The sequence below is a fragment of the Haliotis rubra genome, unplaced genomic scaffold (assembly GCF_003918875.1).
Source record: "Haliotis rubra isolate DU_JTF1 unplaced genomic scaffold, ASM391887v1 Scf85, whole genome shotgun sequence".
Lineage (NCBI taxonomy): Eukaryota > Metazoa > Mollusca > Gastropoda > Lepetellida > Haliotidae > Haliotis > Haliotis rubra.
Window position 1 is genome coordinate 285,697 of NW_025767579.1, and position 22,320 is coordinate 308,016.

Consider the following 22,320-nt stretch of genomic DNA (forward strand, 5'->3'; position numbering starts at 1 on the left):
GTCTTGAAACTATGTGTGTGTTTGAACACCTAAAGAGCAAGACATCAAGAGAGGTTGACAGGTCATGTTTTTGTTGACATTTAACTTAAACTTTCATTACTTTATAAGTTTGATTTGATAATTTGCAGCAGGGGATTATGTCACCTTAGTGACAATGCTTGTTTAGTATTAATACAGTAACATGCCAAATTATTGCAACAATCAAATTTGCAGATACCATATCGGTTTGGATGAAAACACTGACTTGGAGCATGATTTGGTAGGTTACTTGCACATTTACAACAGGAGCGCTACCCGAGACGTAGGCCATTTTTGTTGCAATACAGTGCAATATGTCACTGTACATTGTGAATGACTTTGACCTCCAACATAAAAGGCACATTAATACTGAATACTGATCAACCACATTTTTACTTCGGAAGATTACAAAACAAATTTGAAACATGAATTTTTTTATGTAAAAATTGATCAAGACTAAACAGGAAGTTCATGTGAGTATAACAAGGTTTATGGACATTATGCACAATGAAAACTCACAGATAACAAATCAGTTTATCTGGACAGTGCATGATATATATGTATATGAATGTGAATACTACGATAAACAAATGGACAATAGAGGTGTAATAAGCCTCTCTAAATGTTGATTAGTAAAAGAAATTCAAAAATAGCTCTTTAGCTCACCTGGATAGATTGCTGACCGTGTAAATGGTTACCCAAGCCTGACACTCAAAAGGATGCTGTTGGCAACACTAATGTCAATGTCATGGGGGAAAATTGTTTTAGAGCTGTATATGTCATTTATGAGAATTTAAGGCATTGGTCAAAATTTAAGACACTGAAAAATGCTGATGTGTGTTCAAATTAAACACATTTCATTGCATTTGGAACCAAAATGACATGGTAATTACCATAAATGGTAGATTTAATGTGGCTGACGTGGTAGATCAGATTTTAGCCACCTGAGGAAACGTAAAATTAAGCATCTCAGGTAATTTTTTTACCTGATTTGAGTCATTTCCATGCTAAATTAAGACTGAATACATGTTTGTAAACACTGCTACCTTCCAACATTATTAAGGATTTAAAAGAGATGGGCCTGTTGACATTTAACGTTGACAGAATTCTGTACATTCATGAGTGCAGAACCACTAAGGGACTGTTCATAATCCATGGCTAGTGGGGGCGATGATGATGTTTATGGAGAAGCAAGTACAATGTGAATGACACCCCCCCACACACACACCCTCCCATGTCATGTACAAAAGTGCTGACCCACCCCCTATTTCATGTGTATGAATATGATGGGACCCCCAACCTAACCCCGAACAAAATGGGTGGCCCCCTTCTTAAAAAAATCATCATCACCCCTAGCCATAGATTATGAACAGTCTCTAATTCTTGAGCCTGTTACTACCTGCTGCTGCCACTTGTTTAACCCATTATATTTCCTTCTTGAGTGTAAACCTAAAACTGTGTTTCAATATTATTATTTATCTTAATTTTATCAATTTCATAATTTGGTTCTGTACATGATGTACTAACCTTCACATTTCAAGTTGATAATCACTTTGCACCATAAACCAACCACAAGAAGAGATAACGTTCAACATGGTTGTCTGAGCACTATACACTATGGCATCACACAACAGTGAGATTTTCTAATCTATCAGTGGAATAAATCCCTTGTCTATAAATAATAATAAATAGCTATCATCAGTTACAGAACTGATGGGTTCAGTATGTTCCTGTTGCAAACCATTTTGAATTTCATAATAAAAAGTAGGGGCTTCTTGTCAAATCAGCAGTTCATCTCAATGGGGTAAGAACAAATACTTCGATTTGAAACTATACCACCCCTCAGTCACTGAACTAGAATACAAATATAATGAAATGCAGCATCCCTTTAATTGAGGTTATCATAGGGAAGTGTAATGGATGCAAAATGATGATAATGAATGTTGACTGGTAAAATCAAAAAGCCAATTTCTTTTTCTTCTTCTTGGGTTTTTCTTGTTTCTTTGCATCTTCTTCTTCTAACTTCCTCTCAAGAGCCTGTCTTCTCATCAGCTCTGTGTCCTGAAAAACAACCATTCAGTACAGGATCACGCAGATGAGGTGAAAGGGGTTTAACATCCTCATGTTAAAGATTATTGCATGTAGCTAGGTATATAGCTAGGTGTAGGTGTGCCTGCTTCTGTTAATGTGGTGTGGTAGCCTTGTGGTTAAAGCTTTCACTCGTCACGCCAATGACCCTGGGTTCGATTCCTCACATGGGAACAATGTGAGAAGCCATTGGTGTCCCCTGCTGTGATATTGCTGGAATATGGCTAAAAGTGGCGTAAAACTAAACTCACTCAATTCTGTTGATGTGTTTGATGTTCACAAAAATCCTTTCAGTCATCACAAATCCCATTCAGGGCTTCAAGCGGTCACATATATTATTGGCACATAAGTTAAATCAGGCATGTGTGTAGCTTCATCTTGGTATTAGACAAGATATTAGTGAGATAAACTGGCTGTCAAGGTAAGTGATTTATGTGACAGCCATAAATGTATCCTTCAGACTGTTCTCACCTTTGATGGTGTAGAGTCGGCACTGCGTGATCCAACAGAGCCTGGACTCTTGGTTGGACTTTTGGGACTTTTAACAGGACTTTTTTCAGGGCTTGACTTGATGGGCGAGTTCCCCCTTCCTATAGATGTAGGCACCCTGTTGGCCCAGGATGGCAGGCTAGGCCCCACCCCAGCATTCAAACTCTCATCATCATCCAGGCTGTCGGAGACATCATCTATATCACAAGGAGAAGCAAATTCAAACTTGGCAGTTGCCTCTGTCTACCACTAAAAACTACAATTCACCACATTATGACAAAGATTAAATTTAGCGCCACGGCACTGTATTTCACTTCTACATATAGTCAACAGTTTAACATTTCAACAAAGTGGGTCCAAGTGCCTGACAGTATTGATATTCAAATAGTACTGAGGACTAAAACTAACACCAAAATCTGCTAAAAAGTAGTTCATTAATGTGTGCTATTTCACTGGAAAAGATGTTTTGAGAAACTTAAAAGGCATGGGGAAAGATAGAATATTTCTGTTGAAACTACCCAAATACCAAATGTCATTTTCCAACATGTCTGCTATTGCAGAAGGGCTTAGTAACTCTCGAACAAATTGATTGGTGGGAATGAGCTCGTGCAACTTCAGCATCATTAGCTTAGTGGTTTCTGAGGAGATAGCACATATATATACCAAAATATATTATATTTGAACAAAAACTGATTATTGGCTATAAGAAGTTTCAGCTTACATTATTAATTAAGGGCAAAGGTGAAATCAAAGTACATGTGTTAATAACACACATGCAAAAACAAAACCACAGAACATACATGATGAAATGCAACACTAACAACTCATTCTCCAATTTTCATTCTATTTCCAAGGATAAAGGCTGGCCATAAATGTACATGTTCAAGATACTTGAAATCCAAACAATGGTAACATTCCTCACAACTTTAAACACAGTAGACTTGATATGACTCTTTAAGCCAATAAAGGTCAAATAAACAATACTGCACCTCAAAACCAAAACAAATCAAATGGTTCCAAATGCTAGTAATTGTTTCTGTGACATACCTATGAATAAAATAACAGTATACACACAAATGGTAAATTTTAATGGATGACAATCAGGATATGTCTTAGAATATGAACTGATCTGAAAGCCTCAGATAAGAATAACAACTTATATTGCATGTTTTACCTAGGTGACTAGGTCTCTAAAGTGAGTGAGTGAGTATGGTTTTACAAAAACTTTTAGCAATATTCCATCAGTATCAGGGTGGTGGCAACAGAAATGGACTTCACAGGTTGTACACATGGAGAATCAAATCCGGGTCTGCAGCATCATGAGCAAATGCTTTAACCATAACTTGATAAGGTTACCCCACCAAATGAAACTAAAAACAATTTTTGTTACCCTTAGTTGGTGATCTGGTGACCCATGCATGCTTCGTCATTATCTGTCGATAAAGATCCTGACCATCAGCATTGAAAGCAGCAGAACCCAACTTCCTGACTGCACTGTCAAATCCCTGGAAAGATTTATGCTGTTTCAAAACCAGTATAAATAATAATAATAATAATAATGTAATTTATATGATAAAATTGATATTTTACACTTATCCTGACTCATACGTTATTGCTTATCTCCCTTTTCTTCCGAGGTGTAGTGAAACCCTGGGTTTGGGCATGGTCCTTATTAGAAACATGTAGTGCTGGTCATCGCTCACAATATGCAGACTGATATTCGGAGCTCAGTAATCAATCAATAATGGATTGTAATCGTAAACCCTACCACAAAACTCATTACGGCAATAATGGAACACAATCATAACATTATACAACGAAACAGGCACTGATTAATACTACGATAAATAGTCAAGAATACTTCTGTTGCGACATGCATGTATGTTGTTTACATAGCAGCTTAACGAGTCAGGAAACTGGATCAGTTGTTTTTAGCTTGATTTAGCAAACATAACAATAAAAAACATACTTTCTAAAGTGTAATTTCATTTTTCATTTTTCATGAATATCGATTAGTCTCCTGAGCCCATCGATAATTGCTAACGCCAGCAAGATCGCTCGAATGGGCGATTACTCAGTCAATGGCTCCAACACTAGGTGAGGTGAAATTGGGTTTAACGTCGTGCTTGAGAATATTTCGCTCATATGACGACGCTTGTACTAGCCCAGATGTAAGCTGGTTTTATAGTGCTAGCCCACTGAGATACCATGCCGCAGTGAAGCATGAATACCCCACTCAGACACATTATACTGACTCCGAGCCGACCAGTCCTTGTTGTACCCATTAATGCCGAATGCCAGGCAGGGACCAACAAGTACCATATTTTAACGTCTTTTGGTATGACGCGGTCGGGGATCGAACCCGCAACCTTCCGCTCTCCGGCGGACGCTCTAACCACTACACCACGGAGGCGGTCTCCAACACTAGGGCAATTATCAGGATGAATTAGAAATGTTAACACACAATCCTGGCTTTCTGTCACATCTAAAGCCCTGCTAATATATAGAAGTGGCTCATGTACCTTTGATGTCACCATGTTGTTCCTGAAAGTAGTTTCATCAAAAACTGTTGTCTCGATGTGTTCTGTGGAGAAGATCAAGAAATGCACCTCAATTCACATGGATCAACATTATTCACATCTCACTTGCCTTGTAACTAATGTTTAGACAAAAAAACTAGGGTACCATTCCCAAAAAGTGTTTAACTGTTTAAACTCACACAATTTTTCAAATACATTTTTTCTGTCATTAATTTTAAATATTATTGCCTCATAAATACTTGAGTCCTCTTTTGGTTAGAAAAATGTTCATATAAAACTAAATGTTCAAAATGCCAAATCATTTAAGTTTAATATCACTCACACATTATGAATGCTGTCTCTGCCTTGTTGATTTTGTTCAAATGATACAACAACAATATTTTAATATATCATACTTCGGGATGTTCGGGCACCCTGAGATTTGTAGTCGTCAATTTCCTTGTCTTTGCCAACAATGATGTTGATGAGTTCTTGTTGGCGTCGTGTCAGCTCTGCAACCATCGCCATGAGAGGAACTGTCACATGATCACAGGCCTACAACACATCAACATCTGTGTGACAGACTCACAAGCTTCTCAACGTCAACTTTCCGCTATCCTGAATGAAGACACACGATGTGCTTGTAAACTGGGGTTTGATTTTTAAAATTGGAATGTCCTGGCTTGTGACACATTACGTGACTATATCTTCCAAACCTTGAGGTACTTGTCAAGGTCCCCTGTAAAATTATGCATAACTGTTTGTGGAATGTTATATCTTCCATGCTTGGATAAACCTGTATAAGTACTTTGCAAAATCGATTGTATCGTCAGATAGCCTTGCTGTACCTGCATAAGTTCCTTATAATGTATGGACCATGTTGTACATAGGACTGATGGCCCACACCACTGTACCCAAATAAAGAGAATTGAATTGACACATTATTTCCTCAGGCTTAGACTAAGAGCACACATGAATACCTAAGTCCAGTGGATGGTCACTATTGTGGTCAGGTGCAGTTCATTTACATTCTAATGAAGTACAGTAAACATGGTAAAGTTTACACTTTTATCATAGATGTGTGAACCTGTCGAGAGTCATGAAACATGTATATGTGACCAACAGAAACCTTAAACAACAAACACTTGGCTGCATGAACCATACATTTCATATAAAATTGTGCAATTTGCTTTGATTGTGAATGGTGGAGGTCATGTAATCTTCAATGCATAGTTTGTGGAACTCTTATATTTGTCTGTATTCTAGGATAGATTAAGAACCCGTGCCAGTAAACTATTACACCTTGAACAAGATTATCAATGATGAAAATAGATGCAGGGAGATACATCACAAGACACCATACAGTTATAACATCAATATAATCACCATAATTTGTTTCTGTGTTCATGGGGTTTCTTGATTAAAAAGGAAGACGAGAAAGTTGAAACTAGAAGTACCTGATGCCTTGTTGACAATGACTTACATGATAGTTTCTAAGACTCACTAACACTGAATAACTTACCATAGACTTGTCCGCACTGCTACAGGAGAAATGCCACAAAAAATGGCATACCAGCAAGCTCTGACTTGATATACAACTTTGCCTTCTCATCACCACCTTCAGATTTGAATGCAACTGTCAGGGATGTACCCTTTGTTGGTTTTTCGAGACTGCCTTTTATATGATCCAAAATCCTAACCACTGGTGCTTCAATACTGGGATTCAGTTTCTGCAAAGGTAAGTCACTTATTAACTGTTTGAAGAGAAAGCTCTTGAGAAATGAGAGAAATCATGTCTCAGATAACACATCCTAACATGTGGTTCTTAGCTAAATGACACTGCTTCAATGTCATAAGATATGTGAATACAACACCTGTCTTTGCAAAGAATGCACTTCAACTGGCAACATAGAATCTTGACTTGGCAAAAACAGTCCTATAGCTTCTACTGTTTTCCTATTTAAAAAACCCAAACCATTTAAGTATGCCTCTTTGCCTCAGATATATAATCAAGTTTGCTTTTCTGGAAAAAAATAAAATAATGTAGAAACATTACATTGAAAGAATAGAGAAGTGTAAATACATAAGGCAAATATGCCTTCAATGCATCTTAAGCCCCATTCACAAGCCAAAAATGTATAAATTTGCACATGTGTAAATATACATACGAGTGTAATAGTAAATTTACTTTGCGTTCACATTGAACTTAAGTAGAGTGAGTAAACTTGAAAGTGTAAATAATAAATGCATTAAATTGTTTCATTTCTTTCTCTGAACTTCAACAGAGAAAATGTTCTCTTATCACTGGCGCTTTAGAAGACACACGCAGTATCATATATGTACTGCTATGGCAACAGGTCTGTCACAAGATACATGTAGACCTCTCTGGAAGAAAGAAAGACTGTCTGTTTGGTGGAACGACATGAAAAAATCTAATGGCGACAAAGACTGGTACGATAATTTTCGAATGAACAATGTGGTTTCGATTTTATCTGCACACAACTGCAGGATTACTTTAAAGCTAGTGACCAAGCCAACCTTTGGATGTACGAATGAAAGTTGCAATTGCAATATATTAGATGGCTTCAACTTCAGAATATAGATAGAACTGTGGGGAATTTGTTTGGTGTTGGGAAGTACAGTTTGTAAATGTATTCATGAAGTTTGTCAGACCATATGTGATGTTTTGCATCCTGAATATGTAATTTTCCCCTAAATGAAGATGAAATGACACAGTTTGTTCACAGTGCAAATTCGCACATGTGTAAATATACGTTTGCACCTGGTCTCGACCACATGTAAATTTGCTCCTAGTGTATATTTACATATGTGAATAAATGCGTTCACATGACACATTTACACCCATATGTAAAGTTTGCTCATGTGTGTATTTATACATAAGTGTGCAAACAGGTGCATGTGAACGGGGCTTTATATATAATAACCACTTCAGTACTTATATTTTATCCCAAGGAAACGAATGAGTAAATTTGTCAGTTCATCTATATCCACAAACTTGGAGAATCTATGCTGCACAGTATGAAATGGTTTGAATGTTTAACTGGCAGATATTGTTTATGTGTTGAATAAATGTATCATAAATGGTTAACAATGTCCACTGAATCTGGTGCTGTTTTAGGCAGACAATTTTGGTGTCATTTTGACCTGGCGCTGTTTACAGGTAGGGTCACATTCAATAATGGGGAATATATAGTTCTTTCTTCACTTTAGTTTTGCAGGAATGTGTATTGACAAGCCCTTTGAAATTAGGTGCCATAATATATCCTTGTGTTCTGGTTTTTCAGATGCCTAAGAACATCTGTTGATCACCACATTAAAAGTGGTTGCAAAACATGTCACTCACTTATTTATCTTAAGCACATACCATTATCACAGTATTTACTATGTCTGTGTGATGCATCCCATCTGGTTACAGTGAGAGAAAAAAAACCTGCCATCCGAAAACACATGGCAACAGATGAATAAAGTCCTAAAACATATAATCCATCTACTATTGGATGAAGTTTAGAATAAGTTTTTCTTCATGGCATGGGATAAACACATATCCCAAAATGAGCTGAATTCGACATTCTGGTGATTTCGTCGACTACATTGCTCGCTCTATATCCTGGGAGTAACGCGTGCGATCAGAGTGTACAAGCAGTTCCATTGGTAGGGCAGATGCCCAGTCGCTGTCGTGAGAAGTTTTATTGACAATGGAAATCCGGAAGTTAAGCTATATGAAAAAGCAAACAAACATCAATATTATTTACCCGAGATCGTTAATACCACTTCAGATGCAAAAACAATTGCCTATATAACAAAAAATAGCAAGCGAAAATTCAGTAAGATCAGTGGTCTGCTAGTGACAGGCAACATATAAATAGGAAGCCACATTATCATAACACTCCCTCACAGTGCAGAGCGAATAGTATGGCTCATACAAAATCCCCAGATGTGGAGAGCGGCAACAGTTTCGCTGATATGATGTCATCAACACTGTTTTTGTCGGAAACACTTGGTATTTTGTGTGAAATAGAATATATCCTTTATCACTCAAGATTAGTAAAATACAAACTTGATATTAAATATAAATATTACACTTTTGTCTTACATCGTCGAAAACCCCTGACACCAGGATACTAAAAAAAATAACCCAAAACATGACTGTGTCAACATTCGCCAGTTGAACCTGTGAAGGTCTGGGTTAGAATATTGATCTTCAGTAACCCATGCTTGTTGTCCGAGGCGACTAGCGGGATCGGGTGGTCAGGTTTTTGACTTGATTGACACATGTCATCGGTTCCCAATTGCACAGATCGATGCTCATGCTGTTGATCACTGGATTGTCTGGTCCAGACACGATTATTTACAGACTGCCGCAATATTGCTGGAATATTGCTGGGTGCAGTGTAAAACTAAACTCACTCACTCATTCGCCAGTTGAAATGTTTTATTAAAGCCAGTTGAAATGTTTTACTCAGCCGAATGTTTGATGCCATCGAGTTGTTACATGTATGATATGGATGATTTCATTTGAGCCCTATTCGTGGTTGAGCCAAACCGGTTATATATACAGACCCATGCCAGTTATATTTGGACACTTGACGTAACTTCCATAGACTTACATGCTATTTTAGTGTAGCATAAATAATTTTCATGAATTTTTTTTTTCGCATGATCCATGTCAAATTTTGCACATTTGTGAGGAATCATCTTACCTACAATCACCACATCACATCATTTCTGTTTAATTTTCCGTTGCTTATTTATCGAATGGCAACAGTTTAATCAACATGTGTACAGTGCCATGAACTCCTTTAATATGACGGCCTATGGGATTGTGCATTGTGGAACCATACGTAAGTTGATAAATGTGATGTCATTAGTTAAATAGTGGTCGGAAAGTTGAACTGAAATTATGTGTGCGAGTGCCAGTCAAATCGCCCCAGAGACAAAAAGGCCCCAGCAAATTTGGTCAAAATGCCCCAGATGTTTGGTCAAATCGCCCCAATTTACTTAAAATGGTTTAATATACACCATAAATGCATAGTTTTTGTCGACTTCCATATTATATTCTTCACATAATATTATGTAGTAATATTTCTGATAAATTTTCTATTAGTAAACTGATAAGAGCAAAAGTAATATTCATGTATAGACAACACTGTGATACCAATTATTTGCATGTTATTAATGTTTTTGTAAATAATTACAAGAATAAAATGAAAGGTTTGTATAAATGTTTATTTGCCGTAAATGCATAGTTTTGTCAGCAAGTATGGTATAATACTTATCAAAACAATCTACAGCTGTTGTTGTCAAAAGGTGAGGACGAAAATGCATAGGTTTTGTCAACAAGTATGGTATAATACTTATCAAAACAATTTAGAGCTTTTGTTTATAAGTACCGGTATGTCAAAAAGTGTGCATAAAAACAGGCTATTAAAACATGTTCACTAATTGACATTCAATGCTGTGTTTAGTTAAAGGAAATGTTGAGGCTCTGCATTGTATAAATTGATTTTGACTACGGGTAAGTCATTCACTTCTTCCAACTGACAAGATGACTACCAACTGCAGGAAATGTTTTGTGGTAGTAAGTGAAGGCCAAGAGGCAATCTCGTGTGACAACTGTGAAGGCTGGACACACACAGAGAGAACATCAAGCAGACTAACTGGCGATGTAGTGTCCGCAACAGAAGAACGTGTGCAGAGCAGAGATGATTTCACATTTGTCTGTCAAATTTTACAAAGATCCATCCTAAACTCACTTCATGAAAATTATTTATGCTACACTGAAATAACATGTAAGTCTATGGAAATTACATCAAGTGTCCGAATGTAACTGGCACGGGTCTGTAGTCTGATACCACACAGTTGGAAAAGAACTATGTCATCGGTGCATTCCATGTTTTATTTGGAGGATAGAAGTAAGCAAGAGCAGGAGAAGTGCATCAAATAAATACCAGGCCAAATATCGTCATCGGTTAATTTGAGATTCAGGAAAAGGAGCGTCTTCAGACTATTCCAAGACAGTGGAGTCACTGAACTTCAGTGACTTCATGGTCTTGTTATACAAGTCCGGTAATTCTGCGCAGCAGCAATAGCGTACTTCGAAGGTAAACATCGTCTGCTACCACATTTACGCTTGAAATCGGGACATTTCTACAAGGGACTGGATTTTAATCACTAAAGGTAAGTAAATAACAGTAACTGACAGACAAATTGACAGTTTTATGAAAATTCGTTTTCTTCAGACTTTTAAACCTTTTTCTTCATTATTCATAATTGGATTTAATATTAAACATTCTTCCTTACATTGATGAAGTGATTTTTGAAAATAATCTGGCCCTATTACGCTTCCATACTTCGGATCTCCAGCTGGATGTTATGCGCATCAGTTGCTGCGCAGAATTACCGGACAGCAAGCGATGCCGTCAGAACGCCGGTAAGGTCAACGGTATGGCATAATGCAACGTTAGAATCTTGTAGTCGTCAACAAAACTTATATTTCTAGTTACATATGATGCACACCAGCATGTTGAGTAACGTAAACCACAAAAAGATAAGAAACGTTAGTTGCCGTGTTGCGATCGATGTGCTTAAGTGCGCGGAATTACCGGACGGTATTGTAGTTGTTTTAGGTTACGGATTCACCTGTATTCTCTTCTTCAAAGCATTTTCTTCCATAATTTCATGCCAGTAAGAAGTTAAATCTGTCAAAAGTACTTCGTAGTTGTTTACTGAAAACTTTGTCTTCATCAGATATTTTTCTCCGTCTATTTCCAGTGGCTGCCATGGGCATGCTTTTAAGTCTGGCTTCCACCTACGTCTCCATTCAAGTTCCGACGCCATTTTCAAACCGGAAGTCAGAGGAATTTTCCCTACTGCGATGCATACGCTATATTTTGAGATTAACATAGTCATAAAGCACTGCGGTGGAGCTTGAGACAGCAACGGGAGGGCACGCTGAAATATATCAAATGACAGCTGATTGTGTGGTGTCGTTTGTTGGCCTAGATCGAGTACGCCCAATTGTAAATTCACCCAATCACGACAAATGTACGTCCTGACCCACTTTTTATGGGATATAGACGCTTACCTGTAAACGGACTGTTATCGTCAGCGATGGCACAGTCGACATGCAAAATGTTTACAATGTTCGTCTATGGAACATTGCAAAAAGGACAACCCAACCATGCGGTGATGTCAGATACAAAAAACGGTGTAGCGAAATATAAGGGAAGAGGACTTACAGCAAAGAAGTACCCTTTGGTGATTGCATCCGACTTTAACATTCCATTTCTGTTATTTAAAGAAGGTCATGGAAAGGTACGTATCTAGACTCTGGTTAGTTTGTCATACAAACCCTGAAGAAATATATCCAAGAAAGCCCACGTAAGTCTAGAAAATGTGGCAAGTCTAGACTGAAAAAGAAGGATGTGTCAGGGCTCCTTTTCATTATATTTAATTTTTTTAACTATGAGCTTTTTTTTCTGTAAAATATGTTCATTTCAGAGACTAGTTGTTAGTCTAGACTCGGGTTTGTGCTTAAAAGTAGTAAGGCAATGGTCATTTATTACAATTTATGTTGTTTTTTTTAGTTACAAATGTTCTAAAATCTAAACATTATCTAGGGACTGTTGATCTGTTTAGATATCAATTTAATGATGATTCCATAACGGTTTCATACGAATATTATATGATTTTTTAAACATTTCCTTTATCATCCTTAAAACTATCCAAGCTGTGGTGACATTAAAATATGCTCAGACTTCTGACTTACTGGTTGCCAAACATTTATTGCCAATACATCAGTATCAATCATGCGCAGTTCCAGTCAATTACAATTCTGGTGTTTTTTCCCACGGTATTTGGCAATTATAAAGGACAGCAAAAGAAAATTCTTCACGGTTAGTAGCATAAGGGATAAATTAAAGATAAAGTTATGAACCTTATAATAAATTATTTGGAGTGACTTCTGCCCGTATCCCCCCTTAAATTTCATTCTAGTCAAATCATATCACATAAATATATATTCTTCATCTGATAATGATGAGTTTTAACATTTGTCTTTAATTGTATCGGAACATACTGAAAGACATATCCAACTTCTAAAAATGCCACTCAAAGAAATTTTTCCTCATCGTTAAAATTTAGGCATACGGGCGGAAGTCTTACCAGTTGTTTTTAATTTAGTTGGGAGGATGTCACACGATCTATATAACAGCAAGTTCAAGTTAACAAAAGTCATTAATTGTTTCATTCCCTATCAATCTACTGTAAAAAACACTCATCTAATCAGACAATCAATTATTCCAGGTTACTTTATGATATAAATATATATTATTTCATGAACGACACAAGACATTCTGAAATGATGATAACTGTTACAGTTATTTGTGAGAAAACAGATATTTGTACTGTCATGATTCTCTTCCGCTGAGCTATATAAAAACATGATCGGCAGCAGTGAACGGGCTGGACACATCTGTGAATAGCTAATGAAGTATCGTATTTAATTCGGTTACATTAATTCAACAAACGGCGGAGTAATTTTGTAAATACCGCTATGATATAGCGATTACTGTTCAGCAGCTTTTATGATATCTGTGATATCTGATATTGAAAATGACATTGCTGTCATATTATTTCAGCCAGAAAAAAATGGGTGAGGGGTTCTTACCCTTGTATGAACTTTCTGTTCTCATATAATATACTCTCTTTTTTGTTAATACCTCTAAATGTAACTGATTAACAGAATGAAAAGGTTGAAAGAATGAAAGACTGACTACTGGTATTTACCACAGAACAGTAATTGAAACTATTAGTAAAATTGTTTTTAACTGTTTTCAAGCAGTCTAGCCAATCTCCTTACAATTAGATCATTTCTTCTGATCTGATATCTCTGCACCAAGATCAGACAAATCCTTTTTAAGATGAGATCAGACTGTTAGCATCGATGCTTCAACTGAACAGAGAATTCCTTGCAAAATGTATGATTTCTGTTTCTTGAAAATGAACATAAGCAGGCAGTTCCAGTTAAAGGAGGGGTACAGATTTATACAACCTATCATATCTGAGCATGGTGACATCTACACCTACATTTCAGAAACTAGATGCTAGTTCACAGTATTGACTTTAAAATTCTTTAAACATTGTCAAATGAGCAGCAAGTTACAGAAGTACATTTTAGTGAATCCTTAATGCCCCGAACTCCCTGTTGAATAGGGACGGCATCGTTACATAACAGTTGCTTGTAGACACATCATGTATATATGGTGGATTACATGTAAATAACAGTGAGTGAGTTTTAGTTTTACGACACACTCAGCAATATTCCAGCTATATGGTCTGTAAATAATCGAGTCTGGGCCAAACGATCCAGTGATCAACAGCATGAGCATCGATCTACGCAATTGGGATACAATGAGATGTGTCAACCAAGTCAGCGAGCCTGACCACCCGATCCTGTTGGTTGCCTTTTACTACAAGCATGAGTTACTGAAGACCAATTCTATGCCCTACAATGTGGTGTACAGCATAGTTAAATCCAACCATGCTGCCTCAAGCGGTAATCACCATCATTATTATTTTCACCTTAGTGTGACTCAAACACACACTCAAACTTCACTGGATAATATTAGACCATTTTCAGCATGAACCAGGTAGGAATTCTATTATTCCAATATTTCAGATTTTACTTGTTTTTTTTTATCACCTTTGTAAGATCGAAGAACAGATGGATGAAGATAGGGCAAAATCAACTCTCAGTTAATATGGTTCGCTTTAACAATCAAGTTTTGTGTTCAAATGGAATGTTTCGTTATGATATATGTATCTGTTAATCAGTGTATGAAATAAGGCCTGTCTGACTGCTCGAGACGGTCTAGATTTCTGACTGACAGTCTAAATTGACAGCTAGCCAGACCCATGGTCTGGTAAAACTTTTAGATGTTCCATACATCTGAGTAAATTCACCATATTTGGTCTGGTTAAATCCATTTGGGCTGGTAACATTTTGAAGTTACAAACCCTGATGTCTGGCTGGAGTTTTGGCTTATTTCATACACTGCTGTTAATGTTAGGATTGAAGTTGTATGCGGTTTGAGCATGCACCTTGTGGATGGATACCGCGCTCTATAAATACTCATTATTATTGTTCTTATTTGTTGACTCTGCACTTGGCACATCATGGAAATTGCTCATGTGAGGCCTTGTCTATTTCAGCTGATGATCAGCTTATTCTTCAAGATTAGTTTTCAGGACAAATGGTTAGCTGTATATGTGTGAAATACACACTTAATGAACATAACACAAGCATATTGAGTGTAAATAGATAAAGAATGATGACAATTTTACAGATATAGAACTTCTTTATTGTGTGAAAGGCAATGTTTCGGCACAGATCACTTGCTTGACGACATAAGAATCTATGTCAAAACATCACCTTTTACAGTTACACAATAAAGAAGCTGTGTATATCCATAAAATTGCCATCCTTCTTCATCACTTGAACTTCTAAAATGCCCATCAAAAAAGTTTTAAATCGTTAACCAAATAGTAGCTCAACCTGAGGTACTTATTCAGCTCTGTCTTCACAAATGTTTTCTTGCTGACTGTTTGCAGGCTTTACATATACATGAACTCTCCTGCAGTGAGTTATACACTCAGATGTGCAACATTACGTACTAACTGTAACTTATTTGTGTATTCTTATCATGAGTTCTGGCAACCTGTGAATCATGATAATTAGAAGTTACCCAATTTAGTAGTAGTGGAACTATTTTCAAAAAAGGTGAACTCATTTGTTTACAAAACCCAACAGACTGGAAAAAAGCTGTTAATACAAGTTATGAATCATAACATGTGTGGAAATACCCAGTGGCTAAAACAATATCAGGAGCCTTGAATTTTATGATAATTTAAGTGTGTGCTTGCATAATCTAACAGTCTCATGCATAATTTTAAGGAAGAGTAGGAATTTATAATTATGAATTTTATCAACATATGTACATTTTAATATTTGTAATGTTATATCTGCAGTTGAGACAATTATAACTGACACTATAATTCATTTATACATGAGTAAATCCCATAATGATTGATATTATTATATACTAACAGCTGCTACTGTCATATGATAACAGCCGATATTATTATATGCTAATTGCATGCCAGCGATTTGCATAATATTTCAAAGTTTTCTGCAGAATGTATTAACACATATGTTGACATTACATTCTTCCAAACATGCGTGCGTGAAGCCCATTTCTGGTGTCCCCCGCCGTGATGTTGCTGGAATATTGCTAAAAGCGCCGTAAAACCAAACTCAGTCAGTCAGTCTTCTTCCAAACATATTATATGTGCAAATTAAATTCCATATGTTCACATTATACTGTTACCAGTATTTGCTTTTCAGAACATTCAAGGTGAAATCTATGAAGTCGATGAACAAATGCTTGCCACGCTGGACGAGTTGGAAGGTCATCCCATTTTCTATGAGCGAGACCTGACTCCCATAGATGTGACGCAGAGTGACAACCAGTTGTCAGCCCAAACAGACTGCTGGTGTTACTTTTTGAAGAAATACAAACCCAAGATGTTAGACCTACCCTACCTGGACAGATACGACTCTCAAGGGGATCATGGATTAAAATATGTAGAAAGGTGCGATCGACTTGATGTCACCTACAGTGCCAAAAATGATGTGTATCAACAATAAAGCCACACAAAGCTAGTTGCGGATATCTTTTGAGGATATTTAATGTTATTGTAACGTCTCAACAATATTGCATATTCCTAGCCCTAGTCACAATGCTATTGGGTATTTTGATGTTATATACGTATGCTGAATAGACTGAATATAATAATAGTCATGGTAATTGTCATGTAACCATGGTAACCAGTTCCCATTTTGTCATCTCAACATACCATTGAGGATAATGTAATGATCGTCATGTAGCATTACAGAACAGATTTCTGTGTCCTGTGTACTTGTTCTGTAGTGATGATTGTATTTATTCAAGAAATAAGTTTAAATGTGTTTCGTGTTGATCCCTTTGTTGTCACTTCAAGTCTTCAAGGGGTCGGTGGGGTAGCCTAGTGGTTAAAGCGTTGGCTCGTCACGCCGAAGACTCGGGTTCGATTCCCCACATGGGTAGTGTGTGAAACCCATTTCTGGTGTCCCCCGTCGTGATGTTGCTGGAATATTGCTAACAGCGGCATAAAACCAAAATTCACTCTCACTCACTCACTCACTCACTCAAGTCTTCAAGTTAACCCAGAAATAGGTATGTACAGAACTACAGTGAGAAATGAGGAAATAACCACTCAAGATCAGTGAACAATTAATAAATTCTATTGAAACACATAAGATTAGGTTTAAGATCACAGTGAAAGTACAGTGTTAATACAGTGACACATGAGGTAGCATAGCATGTGGCAATGCATAAAAGCAGGCACAATTGTACAAGTTGGTGTGCTTACGAACGTCTAAAATTTGTCACATTTGATTTTCTTGAATGAGACACGTGTCCAGTTATTGAACCCGTGACACAGTGATGGATACATGTAGTAAGTCAGTGTTTTCTGATAGTTATCCCATCTGTGCTGGGCAAGTTGATAAGACACAGTTGAGGTAATAAAGAGAGGCCATGAATCAACCTCATCTCTTTCTTGTGAAGGTACCCCAAGCCTTCTAACAACTGCTCCCTCAAAGCATCCTGAATAAAGCAAACTACTGTAAACAAATAGTGAGAGGGTAATGAAAGTATCAAGTGCTGGAACAGAGTTTGGCATGTAAAACCACAGCTAGGGAGGTAACTCCAAAATTACAGCTATCAGATGCTTGTTTGGCATTTTAGAAGATGCTATTTGATGAACATAAAGAATTTTCTGGATTTCATCTTCTTTTATTCTTTTAATCCTTTTAATAAAAGAAGATGAAATCCAGAAAATTATTTATGTACAGCTATCAGGTCACTTAACCCAGTCTGAAAATTCAACCAGCTCCTGAATCAAATTGCTGGCACTTTGAGCCATCATACACTGCCACATGACATTCCCCAACTGTAGAAATTGTGAAAATATTATTTAAAATGGACAATTACTAGGATGATAGCATTTACATATCATATTCTTGTATGTATGACAAGAACATAACATACATGTTGCCATTATACATGTGTAATTAGCAAAATACCACCTGTTCTGGTCCAATCAACGTGATCCAGAATGTGCAGTTACATTGTCTTCTCTTCTGATATGTGTCATATGTAGTCTGGAGGGATGACTATTAACAACCACAACTAAGGGAGGTCACTACCAAAGCTGGTTATTATACAAGTGCCTCAGACTGACTGACTGACTGAGTTTGGTTTTACGCCGCTTTTAGCAATATTCCAGCAACATCACGACGGGGAACACCAGAAATGGGCTTCACACATTGTACCCATGTGGGGATTCGAACCCGGGTCTTCGGCATGACGAGCCAACGCTCTAACCACTAGGCTACCCCACCGCCCGCCTCAGAAATAGAGTGACAAGTTACACTGTCTCATAACTAAGGGTATACATTTGTGAACATGCTCAGGAATAAAAAGATTTTTTTTTCAGTCAGACAATGACATCTTTTGTTTTATTATAAATGTAAGAATGATTACCTTGACATAATCCTCAACAAGGGTTATGATATGACATGCAGCTGGAACACAATAGCACTGGTGTTTGTAGTAAGTTGTGTGGAGCGAGCCCACCATGCAACTGATACCATTACAGTTCAGTAACAATCTTCATCTACCCAGTGTAGGGTATCTTCTTTCTGTTATGATAAATACCCTTGCCCCTATTTGAAACCATAACTTTGTTTTTGAATCGATGTTGTGACCTCTATCATTATTGTCTCTGCTTGAGAAAGTTACTGATTTAGCTGAAAATTTTGTGTTCTGTCTTTCAAATTGGGCTCAAAACAATGCAAATTTAGGTATGATCAAATTAGAATAATTTCTCTTAAAAATAATCAAGGACGTATCAGTAATTGTCATGACAGTCTTTGATTTGGTAAAAGAATATTATTTTTATTTTTGCATCACACATTGTTACAATAAAACTGAAATTGAAATAATTTAATGTCTGCTGCTTATATCAGAAAAAGAATACATGTATCTCTATTCTGAGGTAACAATTTAGAGGGTGATAATTTTCTTCAGAATTCTTCATATTTCATCCTGCCAAGGTTGTCTTTAGTGGGTACATGCCATTACAGTGTATGCATGAATCATATAGTACCCCAAGTCCAGCTTTCTGTGTTTGGGGTCAGAGTTATTTGGAATAATGACAATGTGACAATGCATTAAACGGACCAATGTCACAGTTAGTCATAATTCATAGTCATGAGTCCAGTACCTTTGTCCATTAATATGCAAATCTTGGTGTAATAAGATGACAGAATAATCCCAGTCAAAGCTGAAGTATATTTTTTTATTTTTTTCAGCGAGGATTTATCCGACCCAGAGTGTATATGACTGAAGTGAAGAAGTCATATATCACAGCACAACTACATATATCCATCAGGCTTTAATGACATGCTGTCAAAGAGCTCACACATTATGGCCATATACTTCTCACTATGACAAGTAGAAATGGGCATCTGTTTAGCCCTGGAATCTCATGCTTGTTCAAGAGTACTAATTTGTACTGGGGACAAGTACTGTATTATTCCAATGATGATGGTATTTCCTTTGACAAGTAGGTTGAGGTGTACTGAAATGCTAGCCCTGGAAAAACAGAGAATGATATATTCATAAATCAGCATGGAGTATCATGTATTCACACGGTTGTGTGACTTGGAAGGCTTATTCTCTCATATAGTAATGTGCATGGATGTGTGAGTGACATTCTCATTGCTGGTTTTATGACACTAAACCACTGACATATATTGCCGCATGCATCCCTCTGTGAGTTCTTAAAATATCCAGTTGTTGGGTGATCTTGCAACTTGATCGAGTAGCTTTAAAATGTGTTTAAACTTCAATTCTTTTGTCTATATGTCTTAGTTGTATGCAAAACAAATACCTCAGATGTGACTAACACTCTGCCACCGAATATATTCATTTATCTGACTGCATCAATTTCCAAGAAATTATGAGTGAAGCCCACTTCTGATATCCCTTATCATGATATTGCTGGAATATTGCTAAAAGCGGTGTAAAACTTAACTCACTCACTCCAAGAAATTATATACAGAACACATTTTACTTTAAACACAATGTCACCCTCAGCTAAACAACTAACTTAAAACACAATATACAGTATTCAAATTTGTGAAGTTACAATCTTAGTGTGTTACATAGGGTATACATGAACTGATCGAACATATTAGTCAGTGTAGTTCATCTTTACCTCAAGAACCTTGTCAAGACACAGTCTCCAAACACACCTTAAGTGTCACTCTCTAGAAGCAAGCACAGTTTGCTAATTGGTCGTCCAGAACCTTTGAGTTTTCATCTCAGCAGGTCTTAAAACACCCTTTGTGAAAAGTTTCTGGTTGCTGTATTGCCTAATGAGCAGGTCACCAATCTTTAAATTTCTTCCAGGTTGACCCACTTCTGTCAGTCTAGTGGTTATGACAGGTACTCTCTTAAAGGTCCCATCCCAACCATATCCGCTATATCCTTCAACTGACACCACTAATATCTTAGAAAAGAACCATCCATTCCAAACATACCTGTGCTGTAAGGCACATGAACATTAACTCCAAACCTTGTTTTGTGGCTTTATAGCTGGTGATTTCAAGGTTTTGTCCATGTATGCTGTTGGATTGGTGTTTGTTACCAAATGTTTTATGCAAAAGTGATCTGGCTTGTCCATGTGTGACTACAGCTTCTGAACAAGACACAGAATAGAACCTATCCTTGGGATTGCTTATTTTATCTTGGACACCATGTTCAAACTGTAGGGGGTCGCCACTGTAGTATTTATGAGTAAGTGAGTGAGTTTAGTTTTACGCCGCACTCCGCAATATTCCAGCTGCGGTCTGTAAATAATCGAGTCTGGACCAGACAATCCAGTGATCAACAGCATGAGCATCGATCTGTGCAATTGGGAACCGATGACATGTGTCAACCAAGTCAGCGAGTCTGACCACCCGATCCCGTTAGTCGCCTCTTACGACAAGCATACCGGTAGTTGCCTTTTGTGGCAAGCATGGGTTGCTGAAGACCTATTCTACCCCGGATCTTCACGGGTCGTAGTGTTTATGGATGGCATGATGAGTGAGGTGTTTTTAATGCAGGAAAGCAATACATAGCAATGTCATGAAGGGGCACTGTCGTAAATGTCTCGTTTTTTTACCAAGACGATACAACTCAATTTGCAATTACAGATTGCTTAATACTACAAAGTAATTATTTAAGCGGACCACATTCTTTGATTCCTCAGTCAAACAGGCATAGGTCAAGCTGTTTAGGGGCATGCTGATGTGAGCAAGGTGTCGATGATGTTTGGATGGATGTAGGTGTCAATGCTTCATATGTTGCATGGTGGTTGTTGAATGTCTGCATGTATCATAGGGTCAGATACAGGGTCTCACTTGCTCACATGTGCTTGGAATGTTGAAAGTTGGATGTGCTTCCAGTTCCTCTACTTTCTTCCACCAAAATATGTATGACCTTTGGAATGTCTGATGTCAAACCACTACAGCAGATAACTTGTTTAGGGTCCCTTTCATTGGAGCCATTCTCATTGGAACTCCAGCTGTGGTAGGTCTCTGATACACTTTCATACTTATGACAAGGTTGTAACTTGCCTTTGGTCAAATGCCTCTTGATTTCTATGTGATCAAGTGCCTGTGATCGGATTAGTTGCCATTGGTACCATATTTCTAGGTCAGCAACTCGTGAGTAGCTGAATTGGCGACAGGTTGCAGCACTTAACTTGAGTAGATCTGTAATCTAGAAGAGCAAGATGTGTACTCAGTTAAAATTATCAGTGTGTGTGTTGGCTGGATGTGTGAGTGATGGTGGCCTATTCCTTGCCAATAACATTTTTATCTTATTGTTTGACATGACACATTTAAAGCTGATATTTTCATGACTTTTGACAAACACATTCTCTACACATACTTATCTGTACAGAATATTTTTAAATAAAATATTACATAACTTCATTTGTGTAATGTAATTACTCATTTCATATTATACCC

At 37.2% G+C, this 22,320-nt stretch overlaps 2 protein-coding genes across 3 annotated transcripts; one reads left to right on the forward strand and one right to left on the reverse strand.

The window, feature by feature from the left end:
• Positions 1-439: 439 nt before the first annotated feature.
• LOC124262679 (non-homologous end-joining factor 1-like) lies at positions 440-11,996 on the reverse strand. The gene is given in 8 exon segments (XM_046697188.1): positions 440-2,079; positions 2,578-2,792; positions 3,986-4,100; positions 5,118-5,179; positions 5,531-5,669; positions 6,637-6,678; positions 6,680-6,844; positions 11,775-11,996. Coding segments are annotated over 8 exon segments (1,041 nt in total). The 5' UTR covers positions 11,973-11,996; the 3' UTR covers positions 440-1,974.
• On the forward strand, positions 11,929-21,010 carry LOC124262680 (gamma-glutamylaminecyclotransferase-like). 2 transcript variants are annotated; one of them, XM_046697190.1, is made up of 3 exons: positions 11,929-12,449; positions 16,540-16,787; positions 19,612-21,010. In XM_046697190.1, exons 1-3 carry the CDS (start codon positions 12,201-12,203, stop codon positions 19,640-19,642), a joined length of 528 nt encoding a protein of 175 aa, XP_046553146.1. In that variant the 5' UTR covers positions 11,929-12,200; the 3' UTR covers positions 19,643-21,010. The 2 variants fall into 2 exon arrangements, with proteins under 2 accessions (XP_046553146.1, XP_046553145.1); XM_046697189.1 differs by lacking the exon at positions 19,612-21,010 and having other exon boundaries at positions 11,930-12,449; positions 16,540-17,174.
• The last annotated feature ends 1,310 nt before the right edge of the window (positions 21,011-22,320 follow it).

Bases quoted from the DNA above. Each gene is read 5' to 3' on its own strand.
- LOC124262680 (XM_046697189.1), top strand. From the start codon at position 12,201: ATGGGATATAGACGCTTACCTGTAAACGGACTGTTATCGTCAGCGATG. The intron at 12,450-16,539 runs GTACGTATCTAG...TTTGCTTTTCAG, and splicing joins TTAAAGAAGGTCATGGAAAG to AACATTCAAGGTGAAATCTA.